Genomic DNA, 19,660 nt, shown 5'->3' on the forward strand with positions numbered 1-19,660 from the left:
TAACTCGAAAAGTGTGCTTCAGCAGTATCAAGAAATTCTTTTTTTCGACTCCACATCACTTCATTAGGGCCACATATTATTTTTTTGGAAACAAAATTTAAAAAATAAAACAGACTTTAATCTCAGAATTGTGAGGAGAAACAAAGTCACAATTGAAAAAAAGTCTTTGAAAAAAAAAGGACAGAATTCACAGGGGAAAAAAATCTGAATCTGGCGAATTCTGAGAAAATTGTGAATTTTGAGAAAAATGAGAATTTAAAAAAAGTAAAGACAAAAATCAGAATTTAAAAAAAAAAAGCCTGAGTCAGAATTCTGAGAAGTCAGAGTTCAAAAATTCAAGAATTCTGTCTTTAAATTCTGAGACAAAAAAAACATAATTTGTATTCCATCGCTCGACTGCAGCTTAAAAGAAAGACAAAGTGTTCAAATATTTTTTACAAAAGTTGGAACTGCAGCAGGTTAGCTTAGCATAAAAACAGGAGATAGTGGGAAACTTAGTTTGCTGAGTCCAAAGGTAGCAGTTGTCTTGTTCGTGTGCTTCTCAGTGGCAATTATATCAACATGCAGTGCACTACATGAACCTAAATGTTTAGCTCATAATATTCAGTTCAAAATGATGGACAGTTCCTCTGGCGTCGCCATCTTGCAGAAATGTAGGAAATCCGATCACCAAACTATTTTAAAAATTTGTGAAATTAGCAGCCAAAGAGTCTTTTGTGCTGCATCATTTCCATATGTGGTATAACACGTGGGGCACATGCAAAGAAAAAACTATGTGTAAACTTTAAGGTGCTGGTAAGCAAGTTGTTGTTTTTTTTCTTTGTTTTTTTGGTATTTACAGCCTTTATGCCAAGATAAACAAACCAGCTGCTTAGGAAAAGCTTCATAGACACAAAGAGTGGCATTAAACTGCTGGTACAATCATTAAAGGTCCAGTGTGTAACATTTAAGTGAAGATATTTTTAATCTTAACTTGTTATAAGTGTATCGTCTGATTGTATGAATTGCTGTTTTGAATTTTGACGCAAACTGGACTCTAAATGGGTTTTCCAACACACTTGGAAGGGAAAGGTGACGCTGCCACTTCACCAGTACATGTTGGAATTGTACACACTGCACCTGTAAATGAAGCACTTCCACAAATGTCAAATGACTTTAAGCTCAGCACACAACTTGCTCAAAAATCTTTAAATGAACTCTTATCAAAACACATTCAGTGTATGAAAATTCAGAGACAGTGGCTCTCGGTTCTTCGCAGAACTCCCGATCCAAATCCAATTTTTCCACTCACACTTTTCATCGTCTTTTGTTGCTTTTAGGAAAAACAAGTATAAAAGCACACCGTTAAAAACATCTTACCAAAACCTCTATAACATGAAAGTACAACATGTAACAAACAAAACAATCAAACTCTTAACAATGAACAAACACACATTCATTCATTCATACATACAAACACATTCACACACTTAACAACCTCTGGTTAACACTGGGGAAATACATATTCATATCATAATTAACGCAATTGGTTTAATTTTTTCTTTTTAAATGATTGGTTTACAAAAGCATCAATAAATAAACCCCGCGAAACCAGAGAAAGTTAAAGAAAAACACTTCTTTTAGAAGATGAAAACGGAAACCCAAACATGAAAAGAAGAGTGGAATATATTACAAATAAATTAAACTATTATTAAATAATGACATTATCGTCACAAAGAAACTCAAAATGAATTTGAGTTTTCGCGTACATTCAAAAAAAGTCAGGTGTTGCTTTTTTTTACCTTCCAATTAAAACGCATACATGAAGCAATTAAATTACATCTCACTAAAAAAAAGGAGACAAAACGAACAAAATGAACCAGAACGAGACCCAAATTAAACCATTTACGTTAATTCCACGACAAAGGCGGCAAATAAAACCACTCCCATCGTTTCCAGCTGTTCACTGAAACTACACAGTAATTAATCAACGTGACTAATCTCTCTCTCACAGACCATTAATCCATGAGACCATTGTCCTCCAGGACCACCAAAAAAACACGTCGCTAATTCATTTGCTGTTGCATTACTGAGCTTCCCAGGAGTAAAATATCTCTGTGCTTCGCACCGTTCACAATCAACAAGGAAACCAAACTTCGCACAAGTGGCTGGCACTAAAACAGGGCAGTGCTTATCGAGTGTTGCCTGTAATCATGTGTGTCTGGTTATTATTCTGTTGTGGCTCGGGCCAGTAAGAAAAATATTCATTTTGCTGTAAACAGGGTTTTGATTATTGCTAAATTAACCTGTTTTATCTTCTTTTTTTCTCTGCTGGTGTAATTAATGGAATGATTTTTCTTTTTCTTGATAATGTACTTACAGTAAGCATGACAGAACCCTTCCCCCCCCACCCAACTCCACACTGTAATAACCAGCTATCTCCACATGGGGGCAACAGTGACCATGATAGGCAAAGACAACAAGGGAACCAGGGAGAAGGTGAGTGGGCTTGCTGCTGCTGCTTGAACCATTCCAGGTTTTCTGTTCTTCTTGGATCCGTTTTTCTCCCTGACTCGAGGTGGCTTCGCGGGGCTGGAGGCTGGAGTGTGAGAGGGTTTGTTGTAGGGGGGAGAATAAGGCCCATAGCCTGGCCAATCGTCATTGTACCTTTCACCATAGTCTCCACCCCCTGAGCCGCTGCCTTCCTCACCTGGAACAAGGGAGAACACATTTCTGGAACATACAGCATGGAAATAACATGTTCTTAAAGGGTCACTTCCAAAACATGCAATTGAGAAACGCCGCTTAAAGACAGAATATGGAATAGTTCTGAGTTAAATCACCTCAAAACAACAAGAATAATGTTATATTATTTATTGAATAGTGCGCTCGTATTAGCTACAACATCTCCGAAATTCTTTAAATCCCAAAAATGTCATTGCTTTCATCTTAGTCGCCTTTTATGACGACATGCCCTTTACTATTTCTGCTATAACTTCTAGGACAAAACCCGTAGGAAACATTAGCGTGAGGAAGGAAGTAATTGGCACGACTAGTTGTTCTTTTCATTTCATTGTGTGTATATTTCCTGAATTACTTCTGCGCGTTCTGCCATCGAAACTCTCCCAGTAACGTGCCAACCCACAAAGGAACGAGACGATTTCCATGATCCCACGCGAACTAAATTTGTCTTTAGTTGTTGCTTCTATTAAGAGACTCCCGGAATCAGAAAATACATACTGTGCATTACGAGGTCAAGGTTTCTGGGCAGAAATGTTGTGTTGTGTATAACTGCTGTAAAATAAAAATTGTTCCATCCTTTCAGGTATTTGAAGGCCACTGTAATTCCCTGATGTGCTGCTGAAAGTGGAGCTTAAAGATGTACACACAGATACATAGACTGTCACGAGCAGAACACTCACTGTCCATGAAGTCCATGTCTTGTCCGCTCTGAGCGTGTCTCAGTTTGTTGGTCACCACCCTGAGCTCCATGATGAGCTGTCTGGTCCTCACATCTGGCCTGGCAATGTCCACCTCCACCTCGGGGTTGTTGATCTGACTGACGAGCCCGTCTCCTGTCACGTCTGGGAGATACCTGAGCAAGTGCAAACAACGCGCTTTTAAACTAGAAGCTTTTTCCTGTTGTTGCTTTAGATTCTTTAAATGTCTGTATCACATAATACGAGCAAGCAGAGTTTGCTCGTTCTATCTGTAACATCCTGTCACCTCTGTACCATCACTAACTCCACCTCCCTCCATCTATCTCTGCTCTTATCTCACTCACCTCCCACGGGCCTGTCCGTTCCAGCAGCGGTCTTCATTAGTGACGTCGGCGGCAAGCTTCTCATCATTGCAGGTGGTGTGTGGGAGGGACACCCAGAAGCCGTGCATCGGCCGCAGTCTCTCCTTCAGCTCGCTAACCTGTGCGGAGGCGGAAAAGGAACTGGTTATGACTCACAGAGCTGGTTTCAGAATATCCTTGTTTGGTCGCAGGCTGAAGAGAAGAAGCATACGGGAGAAGCGGTGCTGACGTTGGACACAGTCAAAAGCTGACATGACACCATTCTTGGGTCAGTTCTTTCAAACGCACGTCTTTTGTGTCTTATGAACAGATGGAAATACCAGCTATCCATTTTCTCTCGCCTCTGCTCTCTGTGTCATTTATTTTGGAGCATGTCTCGCAAGCTCACAGGAACACTGTCTGGCCTCTGATCGCTGTGGTTGCAGAGCACAGACAGTGTTCCAGTATGCCCTGGTGTGTCTTTTCAACATTGTTCCAAGATACCCACACATAAGACAAATTACATTCACCACAGGGCCAGAAATTTGAGTTAGTCAAATTTGTGTTCTTTTTTGCTTGTGGTGTAGAAACACTCAGGTTTATTCTATTAAACTGTAAATTGACTTCATTTTAAAGCAAGTAAAACAACAGAGCATGTTTCTGTCTTACCAGCCGGTCCAGGTTGGTGCCCGCAGCAGTGGTGGGTTTCTCTTCAGGACTGTAAGTGCGGAAAGGCCTCCTGTTTCCTCCGCTCTCCTTGGGTGAGCGTTTAGATCGTCCTTGAGCTGGTCTGGGGCTTCCACAGCCCTGGAACACCTGAGGTAAGGACAACAACAATCCAACACCAGTGTCATGAGTGGTATCCTTCATTCATTCATCTTTTACCGCTTTATTCCCCATCACAGGGCCACATAGAGACAAAAAATTGAGTGTGTCCAATTGGCCTAATGCCCAAATCTGCATGTTTTTCGACTGTGGAGGAAACTGGAGAATCTGCAGAAAACCCACGCAAGCACTGTATGTTTTGACATTTGACATTTAACTCTACACATACTGACACAACAACAGAAATTATTATCATAAGGAATCATTTTTAAGTTAATATTTGCACTGAAAATCACAACAGACAAGAGCTCATGTGTATTTTTCCTCTCTTAAACGTTGCAACTATGTAAAACTTATGTTAATGTTCATAAAGAAACCATGAAATTTGCAATATATCAGGGTCAACACTTAGCGCCTCATAATAGTCTCACTCTGTTTGTGGAAAATAACAAAAAACCACAATGCTAATAAGAGAGCTGCATGTTCCTTTTAGCAACGCTTCAGGAGCTTTTTCTTCTTCCACTGAGACGTGGGTGTCTCTCTGGTGGATTAGCTTCTAGGAACCCTGCCATGTTTTAATCCTGCAGTAAGGCAGTCACGCTCTTCATTCTGTCATTTCTGTCTGCATGTTGTCTCATTAGGACGATTTAGAATTGAACTATAATCAAAATGAAAGCTTTGACTTGAGGGAGTGATGTTTCATAAATGTGGTTTTATGTCACAGCCAAATTCAAAAAGCAGCAGAAAAGCATCACTGTTGATATTTATTTATTTATGTTTCGCCTTTTTTATACCACCGTCATCTGAGCTGCTGTGTTTACCTTTGTAGAGATGGTGACACTGTTTTCCTGCATGTGCATGATGGCCTCTGACACCTTCACAGAGATGGAATCGGCTGCAAGCTCCACATTGAAAGGCCCCTCCAGCTTCTCTGACACCTGGTAAAGAGCATCTGATAAAGGGCAGAGGGAGACGGAAATAAAGATGGTTGGGTGATATCTGAATGCTCACTGCCACGATATCCAAGCAAAAAAAACAAAACAAAACAAAACACTGTCTCTGTGGCATGTTTTAGATCCAGATTAACATCAAGAAAGAATCTGGAACCAGCTGAAGAGATGTCATTTACATTTGTCTGAGGTGAAAAAGAAAAGAATGGTGGAGGGTGCAGCACGTATGGATGGAGCGATGAAAGGTGAGAGGAACCACTGCACATGAAAAGAAGGAAAATGCAGGGAATGTGTGGGTTTGATGAAAGGTGAAGCGAAACACAGGAAGACAGATCAATTGAGAAGGAGCCGAGAAGCATGAATGATTAATGGAGGGGGAATTCATTAGGGGGGAAAGGAAGTGGAAAGTAAAAGAGTGACAGATGTGTAATAAAAGGATTCTACTTATAGGGTACGCTGAGCTTAATATGTTAATAATTCAGAATGAATTAATTTGGACTCTTTTTCTTTTTTCTTTTTTTTTTTTACTAAAGAGCCTTAACTTGATCCTGAACTGGTTTTATCGGTGTTCATCCAACTTTTTTACTAACCAATGAAATTATTCCACTCATTGTCCAGGTCGGCCTGATTGGCTAAGCAGCCCTTCATTACGTTAAGGCACAGCGAGCGGCAGGGCCGCAGCGAGGGCAAGCCGCGACACAGGGGGCAGTACCACTGACGCATCAGGCCACGCACACACTCTGAATCTGCAGTCAACTGTGAAAACAAAGCACAAAGAACGGGTAAGAAGACACAGTACGACCCGTTGATATGTAATGTAACTGCAATGAAGTGCTAAAACGTGCAGGTACTGAATAAAACACAACCACATCGACAAGAACCACTCACCTTTGTTGCTTTATTAACAATGTCCCGGCCAGTGGCCAGGCCCTGAGATAGTGCTCTGGCTGCAATGAAAGCCCTCGACACCTGAACCAAACAAAATAAGATCAGTCACAACTTTGACTGCCGTGCACTCACAGTGGATCAGCAGAATTTATCTGTATTTCTTTTTTTTTATTATTCACAGGGGGCACACACTTGCACGCGCAGTTTGCGAGGCACGTCTCCGAACGGCTGCAGCTGCTCGGCGTGTTTGCTGACACACTCCAGGTAGTCGTCACTGAAGTGATACTGAGGGTTGACCAGAGAGAAGACCCGCTCCACCAGCCTGGACCAGAAGTCTGACAGAACCTCTGTCAGACTCACACTGCCCCCTGTGGACAAGAGAGCGACAGTGAACATCTGCCATACGTTTAAGTCATCTCAGGTAAAAGGTACACAGCATTTACGATTAAATACGTTTCGGTGGGGTTTTCTCAAGGGTGAATTTGTAATTAGGGGGCATTTCAGCAGAAAGGATGAACAGAATGTTGCTCCAGAGGACTGAGTTTTCATTTAAACACCGACATCCGTTTACTATGACGCCCAAGGCGCCCATATAAAGGACCAAAACAAAACTACAACATCAACCTCAACGTAGTCACTGCTGAGTCAGCTAATGCTTGTAAACAATCCACACACTGTGACCTGTGGTCTTGGTACAAATTACAATTGGTAAACAGAATTCATTTGAGGAGAAAGACCGGGATAAATAAATCTGTGCTCAAGTTAATGCGTTATTCAAATTCTGTGTCTCCTGTATGATCACCGTACAAAATGTAGATAAACAGTGAGACAAAGTTGCCTGACTTTTGTTGTACGGTATTGGACATAGAAAGCATTGTCTGTGTTTTCAGTAGAGTGGGAATTCTAAGCTTTGAGTTATTCCTTTGTCTTTACACAGTTTAATTTGTCTGCCTGAAACAGAAGCAGCTTTCTTTGGGGGGGGAAAGCTGCTGCGAAACACTTCCACCAAATGCAATTGAAGTGGGGAAAATAAATCGTGTGTGTGTGTGTGTGTTGCGCTATTATTTTTTTCCATTAATCTGACAACTGGAAGACATAGACTGTACATGCAACTCTCCAATCTGTAGTCTACTACACAGTGCCCAAATTAGCCATCCGTGCTGTTTGGCAGACAGAGACAGAATGACTAAGCAGCGACAGCCTGCAGATAGACTCGCCAGTGAGAGGCTGTCGAGCCAAACCAGAGCAAATGAGAACTGAAATAGAAACAGTCTGGCATCCGTGTGATTTTAGTTCTCTCCCTCTACGTTTTCCTCCAGTCAGATTTCGATGCGCGTCGAAGGACAACGCTGTCCCGAGCTGCAGTGTTAACTACTGCAGCTGAGATATGGACAGATAGAACCCCACTAGACTGCTGAAGCAAGGAGGAATCTTCAGAACTCTACAACATAATTTCTCTGCATTCATTCATTCATTCATTCCTTCCCTTAACGGTGTGGCGCACGTAATCGATAGTACAGAACGCATGCTGCTTTTCTGCCTCTGAAATGTGCCGTAGTGCTGTAGAAGTTTAGGATTAACCTGGGTTTTGATACCACTTTTGTGTCTGATACCAATGCAATCCCGATACCGATATTAGTGCGATACAGTCACTTTAGATCATTTATGAATGTATGAAGCTGTCAACAACACAATTGTGCTGAGCCATTTCAAAAACAGAATTCTCCAACTGTGTGACAAATATTCTTCTCTCAAAAAGAAGAAATAAAGATCCCAAACATGACTCAGCTAAAACATTTTTGCTGATTTTTACTTAGTGTGAAGCATGCGATATATATAGGATTTATGATTCAGATTCTACATTTGTATCTGTCCAATCTTGACCAGTATCAGACCGATACTGATTCCCATCCATAAAGAAAACAGCCGAGACGCTGTGTTTCATTCAGACTGTTTGAAGTAACTACCAAGTTGTCCAGCAGAGGGTGCTGTTATCACACCTTTGTTTACATTTTCACAGTCTGTGCATAGTGGAAGCATGAGGACTTTTGTGATGTATCGGATTTTACATCTTCATCTGTTCAATGTCTGATCCAGTATTGGACCGATACTGGTCAAAATACTGATCAATGCTGATACTGATTCCCATTCCTAATTTCAACACTGGATTTTGGACGAACAGGACAAAACAGAGGAGGAGAACATGGAGGAGACGTGCCAAAAAATGTCCCCAGCTGGAATTGTCAACATCGTAATTACACGGTGAGCATCTGAGACCACTAAACCATCTGGCTACTAATTTCACTGATATATATGCAACAAATCCAACCAACAGTTACCACTTTGCAAGGAATATTACACAAACTAAATATATACAATCATAATTTGAATGTCTTCTTTTAAAAAACATCTCCTGTTAAAAGCAGCGGAGGTGGGTTCAGGTCACTGAACTAACCAGAGTAATATCGGCGCAGCTCCACAAACAGCTCCTGGAAGACGTGTGCATTCTGGGTGAAGAGCCGGCCGTAGGTCTTGGTGAACATCTGGTTCATCGACTTCTCTGACAGTTCTATAAGTTCTCTGAAGAACTCTGCAGTGAGTCAGAAGAGGTAGAAAAGGCAGATTACATATCTGGCACCCACCTGTTTTTCTTGTAATATCTTGGCCAGGTTTCTACGTAGGCACGCAGTCGCCACACCACAGATTCACAGCTCATAAGGACAGTTACATCAGATCACGCACACCAGTAAATGAGTGCAACAATGTGTACTTTATTTAAAATCCGTCTTTAAGACTCATAAGAAGTCTCCCACTCCTTTGGCGTTATTGAATGATTCATCGCATGTGTTATGTAATCGGCTGAGGAGAGAAAAGGGTCACAGCAGGTAGGAGGGAAAAAAATGTACCTTCAATAACCTGCAGCTATACATATAGAATCTGAGAAAACGCTTTCAAATAATCACTAAATCTGCCTGAGTTGCTTTACAACACTCAGACTTATTGGGATCCACAACGCACTTTGTAAAGTCTAAAAAATGAACCATGTTGATGTCATTAGGCGTTTGTTTAAATTCAAGACATCAATTTTGTAGCATAAAGCCTGGGATACAAACTGGAAATGAAAAGGAAGGAATGGTGTAATTAAAGACAGGGGCGAGTTGCATTGTGGGAAATATCAGATCTCTAGTGTCAGGATATCGTGGCCTCTGCTGCAATTGAGACCATGCCAGATCTCTCTGGAGAAAGATATTTAATCTCAAAGGCTAAATCAAGGCTTATTTAATCTCATGTGGACTGTTGCAGTCTGTAATTAGCCTTTAATATCTGACGATCGGAGGCCAATCGAAGATCCTCAAGTTTTCAGCTCTCAATCTGTCAGCCTCTCACCGTCAAATCTGCGGTGTCTCTGGCTGAAGGTGGTCAACAGGAACTGGCTGTTGTCCTCGATAGCTTTGAGGAAGTCCCTCTCGCTTTGGAGGGCCAACGTCTCCTCCATCTGACTGGAGCAGCAGGTGTAGTCCTGAGGGCAGAGCCGCAGGTGCTCCCCTAAAATCCAAGAGAGACCAATCATTAATTCTTTATTTTATTTTTTCATTTATTTATTATTAGGTAAAGCACTGGGCTGTATTTCAACGTTACAGGTGCCATAGAAATCACTATTCAAAGAACAATGTTCGAGTTGCAGATCCATTGCTGCCTCCATGAGTAAGTTCAAATGTGTATCAGTATTTCTGATTCCTTGTTTGGATTTACCTAAGTAATAATACAAATAAGTAATAAAACAAACTTCCCAAGCAAGGCAGCAGTAGATCAGCAAATCCTGTGTCCTGCAACACAATGTATCTATTTTTTAAGGACTTTGTTGTGCAGTTCATAAAGCGACACACTTTAGTTCCCAGTGACAAAAGGCCGACTACCAGCGAGATAAAGCAGCAGACATATTCTTAACATAACATACACTTCAGCTGATGTAGCTTTTATTAAGTGAGACACTTGTTCAATGGCTAAAATGTGTTTTGTTTTCTTTTTTCCTGCCTCCAGCCTTGTTTTTCACTTACACCTGCCTGTCCCTGGACGCCCCTCGGCAAACGGAGAAAGGAGAGCACAGTCAGCTGAATGTAAGATGCTGAAGTACCTCATACAACCCCACTTCAAAAAAAAACAAAAAAAAACACAGACAATCCCTTTAATGCAAACCAATAACATCAGTCTCTCTATTACCAGATGTTTTTAGTGAAAGAGTCAATTCCTCCACTTATAAATCAGTTTGTTACTATAGAGAAATCTTGTTAAAGACAAGCGTGCAATAGAAAATTGTAATTTCCCTGCATGAATTATTCAGTTTCAATCTGTCTCTCTTTGTCCGCTCAGGTTGGCTCTTTGATATGTCAGAGGTAATGATATGCAAATGACAACCAGGAGGGGGAAATAGCATAACCACCTTCAAAAAAGGTTTGAATTCTGTGTTTCTGTCATTTTTACATCCAAAAAAAAAACAAAAAAAAGAATATAACTGTAATTAATGCAGTTGAAACCCTCCTTCCCAACTCCACCCACGCTGACGTTCCTCTCCGCCTCTTTTGTTCTCTCTGTGTGTCTCACTATTACCCCTCTCTCATCCCTCTATTTCCATTTCTAAACTGCCTTTCTTCATCCCTTACTCTCCCAGCCATCTGCTCCTCTGGCCCACGGGACAGTGAGCCAAGACTGAGGCAGTGATACAGCACACACACACACACACACTAAAAAAAACAATCAATATTGCACTTTCCTCTTACCCACACAGCTAATTTACCTTGAAGTGGTATTTGCACATTTACATTTGACTTGTAAATGCTCCTTTGACAATTAAAAGCTGCAGGTTTGTAACACACACACACACACAGATATCATAACCTTTTACATAAAACCTCTGAAGAAGTGGGTTAACATCCTCAGCATCTTCGTCACTTGCTCACATGGTCAGTTATTCATTCATATTTTATCAAATTTCCTCTTACAAGCTACTCTTCTTTTCCTTCCTCTTCCTCCCGGTTAGCAAAACTTGTTTTTTCCAATCAACCCAACTCTGTGTAATCCACATGTTATCTTTTCATTTAGCAGATAAGATTATCACCAGTGAGCAGAGCCTGTGGGTGTGTGTATAAATATATATATATATGCAGAGATTTCACTCTGGGGCCAGTCGGCAAAGTCTAATCAGGGGCGAGGTTCTTTGTTGCAACGGTGTTGGCAATTTGCTCATCCCCTTAATCATCCTATTTAAACAGCACAGAGGGGAGGAGGGGGTGGTGTAATTTGTTTTAAACCACCCTGCACTGTTTCTATTAAGGAACACACACCTTTATCTTCATACAGTGTGTGTTTTATGATAAATATTGATTTTTGAGCCGCCTTGGTGGTTTAATTTTTACTTTCCTATCATGGTTTGTAGAGTTTCTGCGATATTTAAATATGTTCTGCTAAAATGTTGATATGGTGATTGCATAATGTTACATTTATATTGTGTTACCCACAAACTAGAGCTGACAGTAGATATGGGACTATATCACTTTTTTTTCATGCATATGTTGACCAAAACAATTGCAATTTGTTTACTATTTGATTTGTCACATTTTTAAACATAAATGGGCAAAGTGGTCTGTCTATAAGCTATTTTCATTTTGTACAGGTTGACAAATATTATATATATTATTAGAAACATTACTGACGTCTCAAAAAATGTCACAAGTTGCAACATGTTGCAATGTTCTTTTTGTCACTAGCATCACAAAAAATTACTTGCGTTATAATTACAAAATGTTAGAATGTAAAAAAAAAATGTTTTTATAATTTCAAAGTGGAAAAACAATATGCAATCAGTATGGTAAGGTCCGAAAAAGATGCAAGCTCCCCCTTGTGGCACTTCAAAATAAATCACTACAAGTGTATATTGGCGAGCAAAACAGCAATATCACTTAATTCACGTGAAATATATAAATAAAAGTAAACCATTTTCTTCACGATTTTTTTTAATCTGTAAACATGATAATGTCGTGTATTGTCCCATCCCTAGCTCACTGCTGTGACATGTATCTTCGTGTTTTAATAAACTTGAATACGATTTCTATGCAAATGTAATGATGGGCTGATGCGCATGAGTTTCATTCCGGTATTATATCATAGTCCGGTTATTTAATTCGTCATCGCCGCTGGTTATCGCTGCGTCTTACCGGAGATCTGAGTCAGCGGTGCGGTGTTGATGCCGTAGCCCTTCTCCGCGTACACCTGCCGGGTGTCGGCGCAGCTCCTCCCCGCAGCAGCCGTGGGGCTCCGGGTTCCCAGCAGGACAGTGACCGCGCAGAGAACCACCAGCAACGGAGACCTGGAGAAAGATAGCCGGGTATCCATCTCCAAACTCCCCAAAAATATCCAGCAGTGGAGGGGTCGGTTTCAGTGTGACACACACGTAGCTTATTAATGAATTAATGGGTGTGTGGGTGACTGACCGGTTTAAACGATGAACGCAAAAGTGAAAAAAGAGTAATCCTGTGCTAGATAGTCATCCTTTAAAAAATAAAACCATAATTTTGTCAGAAACGTGTAACTAGCAGATTCAACTGCACTCGGTTTTATATCACATCGGTTTCCATCTACAGTGTGCAGTCAATGTGTCCTCACAGGCAACCGCTGTTGTGTGTAAGTGAGGGGATCATGAATGGGACACTCCCGTTCCTCAGCATCCTCCAACCATAGCCTAACTCCGTCAAGGTAACTGAATTTAGAGGAAAGAAATACCGGAAATGTGTGTTTTCAAAATAAAAGAGCAGGCCATTTTATTTCCAGTATTCAGACAAGAAAAACATTATAATTGTCACACTTTTATGTGCATGTAGCTAAAACTAATTCTGGTCCTTCATCATACCAAACTCCATGCCACCCCAAAATTGATAGCAGCCAATGCATTTGCTTGCAATTGTTTACATGGATGTTAGTCTCTTGACAGTGAAGCTGATGTTATTGTTTAGTGTTTTTCATTTATGTGTGATCAACGTAGTTACAAAAAAATTAACTAATTAGACAGTTATAAATCATGGGGTCCTGAAATGAAGAAAGATGCAGACTCCCCCTTGTGACCCTTCAAAATAAATTACAGGGACTGTACACTGGTGATATTATCTACTATGTTGAAGTCAGTCACATGACATATGGATTATTTTCCTTATTCACAGTTACAGTTGTTTTGCTTCTACCTATATTTTTAAAATTTTATTAATTATTTTTTTATTATTTGTCTTTTATGTGTTTATTGTTTTTATGTTTTATGCCTTGTTGCTGTGTCTTCAACTCACTGTTTTGTTTATTAAATGTGCTCTAGAAATAAAGAATGTGCTCTAGAAATAAAGACTATACTTGACTTTTATTGCAATTCAAAGCTCCTGGGCCAAAGCCTTGCTTTGCAACCAACCATTTCTTGGTTGCAAATAGTCACAACAATGGCCTCACTCAGAACACGCACATCAACATGAAACGCTGTGAAACAAAGACCAGGTTTTATTTTTGTAGGCTGAAACCGGAAATCGCGAGTGTCACTCCGTCCGGTTTGACTCAGGTCAGAACTCATAAGCACAGAACAATGGACCATCAAGGGGGTGAGACAGAGGGAGACGGAGAGAGAGAGGGTGAGGTGTTGGGTGAGGCGGGTGGGCAGCAGCTGAGACAAACACCCCAGGGTCCTAAAAACTGGACAGACTGACAGACAGTTGGCAGACAGACTTCAATAAGGACATTTTGCAGAGGAAGAGTCGAGAAAAATAATATTATACAGGTGTGGTCCTGTACCTTTTCAACATTTAATCGTCAAGTTTGACTATCTGGAATTACCATTACAGATATCTGTGACGTCATTTTGACTAGTCATAAATTCATTGTGGCTAGTATAAATTGTTGTATATATATATCTGCGATGTCATTCTTACTAGTCACAGCTGCAGTTTAAAATATCTGCAAATCAGTTTTTACTAGGCATAATGACGTAACTTTTGGCATTCATGTGTGCAGGTTTGTCATAGATATCTACAACGTCAGTATGACTATCTGAAACTTAATTCAAGGTATCTAAAAAGGACAATGTAGATATATTCAACTAAGGATAAATAAGGATATCTTGAAATTGAATTATGACTACTCATAACGATGTATAGTTGTCTGGAACTGGAAACTACAAACCCCATACACATGAATGGCAAAAGTGACGTCATTTGGCTCGTAAAAAATGAATTACAGTTATCTGAAACCGTAGTTTGAAACTCTGTTTTGACTTGTAAGAATGACGTTGCAGATACCTCTGTGAATATCATGTCTACCGTTTAAATGTTAAAACCGCTTGGCATATGCGCTCGCATTCTCTACATGATAATTTAATTGGACTTCGGTGAATTACTGTGTGTTGTAAATTACCATAAGTTATCGAATGCGCCACGGCAACGACCAATCAACGTCCAGAATCACTTTGGAAAAAACTTTTGCGCCCTTGTTTCTGAGCGGATGTTGAAGAAAGCAAAAAAAAAAACACCGATAAGCCAATAAAGGAAGGTACACACATATTAATAATCGAACTGTAAGCTGATGTATAGTTGGTGTGCTGGTAATGATTACTGAATATTAATTGTCTTTAAAGCTTACTTAAACGTCTCTTAGATCTTCTGCTAAGACACAGCTAACTATAAGATTCATTATCGACGCATTTTTAAAAAAAATTAAATATTTCGGGCAGTATATGCGTATCATAATCATGTTAGACATGTCTGTCAGTCGTATGTTGTTGTTGGTCGATTTTAGACGTTTAACATACTGTAAAACCGACTGTGTTAATAACCAGTTCATGCTAGGCGCTAGCTAGTTTTGGTGCTAACGTGCCCGTGTGTGTGTGTGTGTGTGTGTGCTAGCAAAGTGCGGCCAAGCCAGAGATTCAAAGTCATCCTTCAGCCTTTCTCCCTCAAATGTCGTCTGAAAACTCAAATCTGGAAAGGTAAAGTTATCTTTGTCTCTGTTTTAGCTCAACCTTTCAGACACCAGTTGGTAGTTTGCTCACAAATAATATGAGTGTTCACACTATTAGATCTGAGTCAATGAAAATAAAAATATATCTTATTTTAAAGTCCAACTAAAACTCAAATTGAAGCCACTTGTTTTATTATTGTCGTTCTGCACTTTGATGGACAAATGTGGCTGCAGACATAACCTTTTTTTGAGATAATGATGAGTTGTCAATGCTGGACATGTTCTTGATTCTGTGTCTTTCATTGTTTCATAGTCTTGAGGAGCTGGATGATTCCACAGACTGTGGCAGTGATTATGAGACCTCCATAAACATAAAGAAGCGGAAAAAACGTGCTGTACCGGGGCCACGGGTGAATTAGCCTTTATTTAAATGGCTCACATTAAATTTCTGACCAGAAAGTAGTTGCAGGTTCTGATGAATTTGCCTAGTTTTATCATTGTCAGCCACTGTGGCTGTAATTTATTGTTAATGAGTCAGAAGGCGTAAGTGGAATATAGTAACAGTGAAGTTGGTGTTTGGTTCAGTTCTACACCTTTTGTGCTGTAGCTGCCATTGATTTGTTTGAATGCATCAATTCACTTTAAATCTCCCACTGAGCTGCCCTTCCATCTCTCTTTTCATCTCAAGCCACCCAAGAGAACCAGGCGTAAAGCTGCATCAAGGGTGACCTCGAGCCCCTATAATAGCTCCCGCCCCACTCCTGTCGACCCCTCCTCTAAGCAGCAGAGGTCTCGGGGGACATCCAGGCCAGTCTCCCCCAGACCTGCATCAAGAGGGAATGAGGGAAACCGTGACATTACAGCAAAGGACCTCTATGATGCAGTCAGCTTTGGAAAGAGTGCCATGGTGGTGAGCAAAACCCTCAGCTAAACATTGAAGGAAGAGGGGGAATGGTTTTGAGAGATAAATGCATGAAAAGAGGGAGGTGCTCAAGGAGGAAGGTGTAGTGAAAGGAGAATCGAGCCTCTATAGAGCTGACAGTGAGGGAGATTATCATGTGTTGTCAGTTTGGCTGACTGATGTGACCCTACAGAATTGCCTTTGATACGCAAAGGAGTGCTCACATTGGGGAAGGAGTGCTCACATTGGGTTGTGCAGTCAATGATTGACGGCACACGTCCATCCCAACTATTGTCCTGTGCCCAGTCTCTTCTGGGGGGGACTAGAAAAGTGGAACCCTACTCGATTGATCTTGAATAAAACAAAACAGTGTTGAGTAACAACAAATGAGGTATTAATTCTGGCTTCAGGCCTTTTTTCATTCTTCTTTCACATTTAATTTGCTGCATTTTTAAGTTAAACTGCATTATTATAAACACAACAGATGTGTTGAAAGAGTGTTTTTGTATGTATAGCAGTGCAATGGTTGACAAAATGATTATGTAAAAGAGTTCAAACTGGAAGGTCATAAAATATAAAACACGGGGATTAATCACCCATATGTTACAAAATAAAACATAGAATACTAGTGGTAGCTGGTAGGTATGAAAATTAAGCCTGAACTCATAATGTAGCGTTTAATGCGACTGCAGCGTTGTCGTTGTCTGTTGTCTCCTTGTCAATCTCAAGGCGGTGGTGGATGAATGGCTGGACAGCTACAAGCGAAGCCGAGAGATGGGGCTGCTGGTGCTCATCAACTTCATTGTTCAGTCCTGTGGATGCAAAGGTCAGCAGTCAAGAAGGAAGCGGGTTGGGGGGCTGTGGGTCAAAGGTCAACAGATTATCTCTCCAATTTCAGCTCAGGCAATGATCAGCAGTCTGATATTGATCTCCTGGCATACTATCGATGCAACGATGCTGTGTTAATCCTGCCCATCGACAACACAGTATATCACTGTTGTGTGTGGGTGGAATTAAAACGGAAGGAAATCATACAATGTTATTACGTGTTTTTAGGGGAAGTGAAAGAACCAGCTTTACTGCTCTTGTATGCTCATTTATAAACCTGTTGTTGTTTTGTACAGGTGTTGTTAGTAGAGAGATGCTTGACAGCATGCAGAATGCTGAGATCATCAGCACACTAACAAAAGAGTTCAATGAGGTGAGGAAATTAATACTGTAGCTCAGGATATTTGTTTCATATTTTTGATAATCCTGTTGAATTAACTGAGGAAGTCAAATTATCTCAGTATCCCAGGAGATTATGATTCTCCGGATGTAGTACAGCATGATGGAACATGCTAATTAAGATCTGATGGATGCTGATAAATTGACTCGTTAATGCGTTAATCACTTTGTTTTGCCACTAGCATGTTTTTCTTTAGCAGACTTCTGATTGACATAATTGCACCAAGCACGAGTCAGATGCTGACGCCTTTTATTTTGTTTGTCATATTCCTCCAGGATACAGTGGACTATCCTCTGAGCTCTTCAGGCCTGCAGCAGAAGCTTTTCAAAGCTGGTCTGTGTGAGTTTGCTCGGGTTCTGGTGCGCTCCTGTCAGAACAGCATCATTTATGACGAATACCTCTTCAACTCTCTCCTGTCCCTGCTCACTGGCCTCTCAGACTCCCAGGTCCGAGCCTTCAGACACACCAGCACCTTGCTTGGTAAGCACATGGGTATAGCAAATGGGTATGTAAATTAGTAACACTTCTTAAATGGTGGTGAAAACCCATAGACCCCATGATTGTGACACCTTTTTTTCTGCTTTTCTGGGCCTCAGAATAAATTGCTCCATTCAGCTGACACATGTTTTATTTGCTAGACAGGTTCTTTTGTTTTTCCCACAACGTACTTCTGCTACACAGCTTTCTTTTGTGGTTTCGTTTTGTCTTCTGCACACCCTGCTTAACCTCATAATTTGTTCCTGTCTCTCATCCAAGCTACAGAATTATATACAACAGTTAATCCATAATGTGATTAGTACAATTAAGTCTTTGTGTAAATGTGACTGCACATGCAAGTGCGACATAATTAAAACTGTAAAATCTTTTGATAAACTGGTAAACCTAATTAGTGAAAACTGGCTATTAAAATTGACGGTCTGCATTTTCCAAGAACAGGGTTTTTTTTATCTTTTAGGTTAGTTTCTAGAAGATACTATAGTCTCCCAGTTGACTATGTCCACCTGTGTCTTTATTTTAAATTAGCCATGAAGCTGATGACTGGTGTGGTGGAAGTAGCTGTGACGGTGCAGACACAGATGCAGACCACCCAGCGGCGTTACGACGTGGAAAACAGCAAGAGGGCGAATGACAAAGCCACTGACCGACTGGAGGAGCTGCAGGCCACCATCACTGAGGTGACGCCTACATATACACACACAAGCATCAATGCACTCACTTTATGTCAGGACATTAAGTAGATGAATTGACATTGACCTAATGGGGAAATTGTGGATACTTTTGTTTTTTATGCAAAGTTATAAAAAGAACATTGCAGAGGAGCAGAGCTTTTTAATGATTTAAACTGTAATACACTCATACACTTCCCCATAATACACTTCATTAGGATGTGGCATGGTTGTTGGCCTGATTATTTCAGAAACTGCTGATCTACTCTGATTTTCATCTCTACAATTTACCAAGAATGGGCTTGTGGTGCTACTCCTGCCACTTTAGTGTGTTCTGTGTAATAAAATGGCTGAATATATGTTTATTTTAATATATTTATTCATCTCTTTACTTATACCTTTTTTTTAAAGAGGTTCTAGTTGGTCATTGGCAATAATACCCCTTGTCTACGATGATGATAATTTGTAGTGATACAGTAAAATATTGCCCCGGGTAAACCACTGTACTGTAAAGACATGCACTTAATTTTGTGTGACTAAGTTGCTGATATGTTAATTTATGATTTATGTCCTAGCTGCTGGAAAAAAGAGAGGAGCTTTCCTCTATGATGAACGTCGGCTTCCGTGGAGTGTTTGTGCATCGCTACCGGGACCGACTTTCTGAGATCCGGATGGCGTGTATCGACGAGTTGGGTGTGTGGCTGAAGACAAATCCGGAACAATTCCTGAATGATGGTTGTCTCAAATACCTGGGGTGGACCCTGAATGATAAGGTTGGAAACCAATAAGACTCCACAGTTGAAAACGAATTACAAAGTTAAATGTACAACACCATGTATCTCAGAGACAGAATGATTGGGGAATTGTTAATGCTCCAGTTATACAGTTGTTAAACAGTAGTAGAATATCTGCACACAGACTCAAGGAATACATACCCACACTTGCTCAAAGAGTAATTTT

General features: G+C 40.5%; 2 protein-coding genes across 2 annotated transcripts in view; one reads left to right on the top strand and one right to left on the bottom strand.

Annotated features, from left to right (window-relative positions):
• Positions 1-319: 319 nt before the first annotated feature.
• gpc2 (glypican 2) lies at positions 320-13,110 on the bottom strand. The gene is made up of 11 exons (XM_044040576.1): positions 12,636-13,110; positions 9,811-9,969; positions 8,879-9,013; positions 6,616-6,791; positions 6,424-6,504; positions 6,126-6,291; positions 5,407-5,537; positions 4,430-4,576; positions 3,764-3,900; positions 3,402-3,574; positions 320-2,689 (listed from the first exon to the last, which is right to left on the bottom strand). Exons 1-11 carry the CDS (start codon positions 12,811-12,813, stop codon positions 2,415-2,417), a joined length of 1,758 nt encoding a protein of 585 aa, XP_043896511.1. The 5' UTR covers positions 12,814-13,110; the 3' UTR covers positions 320-2,414.
• Positions 13,111-14,937: 1,827 nt separating this feature from the next.
• Positions 14,938-19,660, top strand: part of LOC122778234 (cohesin subunit SA-1) — a 17,591-nt gene continuing 12,868 nt past the window's right edge. Inside the window, exons 1-9 of the mRNA XM_044039888.1 lie at positions 14,938-14,997; positions 15,351-15,433; positions 15,719-15,815; positions 16,094-16,315; positions 17,036-17,132; positions 17,431-17,507; positions 17,810-18,014; positions 18,558-18,709; positions 19,276-19,473. Of these exons, the coding sequence (XP_043895823.1) occupies positions 15,405-15,433; positions 15,719-15,815; positions 16,094-16,315; positions 17,036-17,132; positions 17,431-17,507; positions 17,810-18,014; positions 18,558-18,709; positions 19,276-19,473 (1,077 nt within the window). The 5' untranslated portion in view covers positions 14,938-14,997; positions 15,351-15,404. The remainder of the gene's footprint in view (positions 14,998-15,350; positions 15,434-15,718; positions 15,816-16,093; positions 16,316-17,035; positions 17,133-17,430; positions 17,508-17,809; positions 18,015-18,557; positions 18,710-19,275; positions 19,474-19,660) is intronic.

This window comes from Solea senegalensis, linkage group LG12 (assembly GCF_019176455.1).
Source record: "Solea senegalensis isolate Sse05_10M linkage group LG12, IFAPA_SoseM_1, whole genome shotgun sequence".
NCBI classification, from domain to species: domain Eukaryota; kingdom Metazoa; phylum Chordata; class Actinopteri; order Pleuronectiformes; family Soleidae; genus Solea; species Solea senegalensis.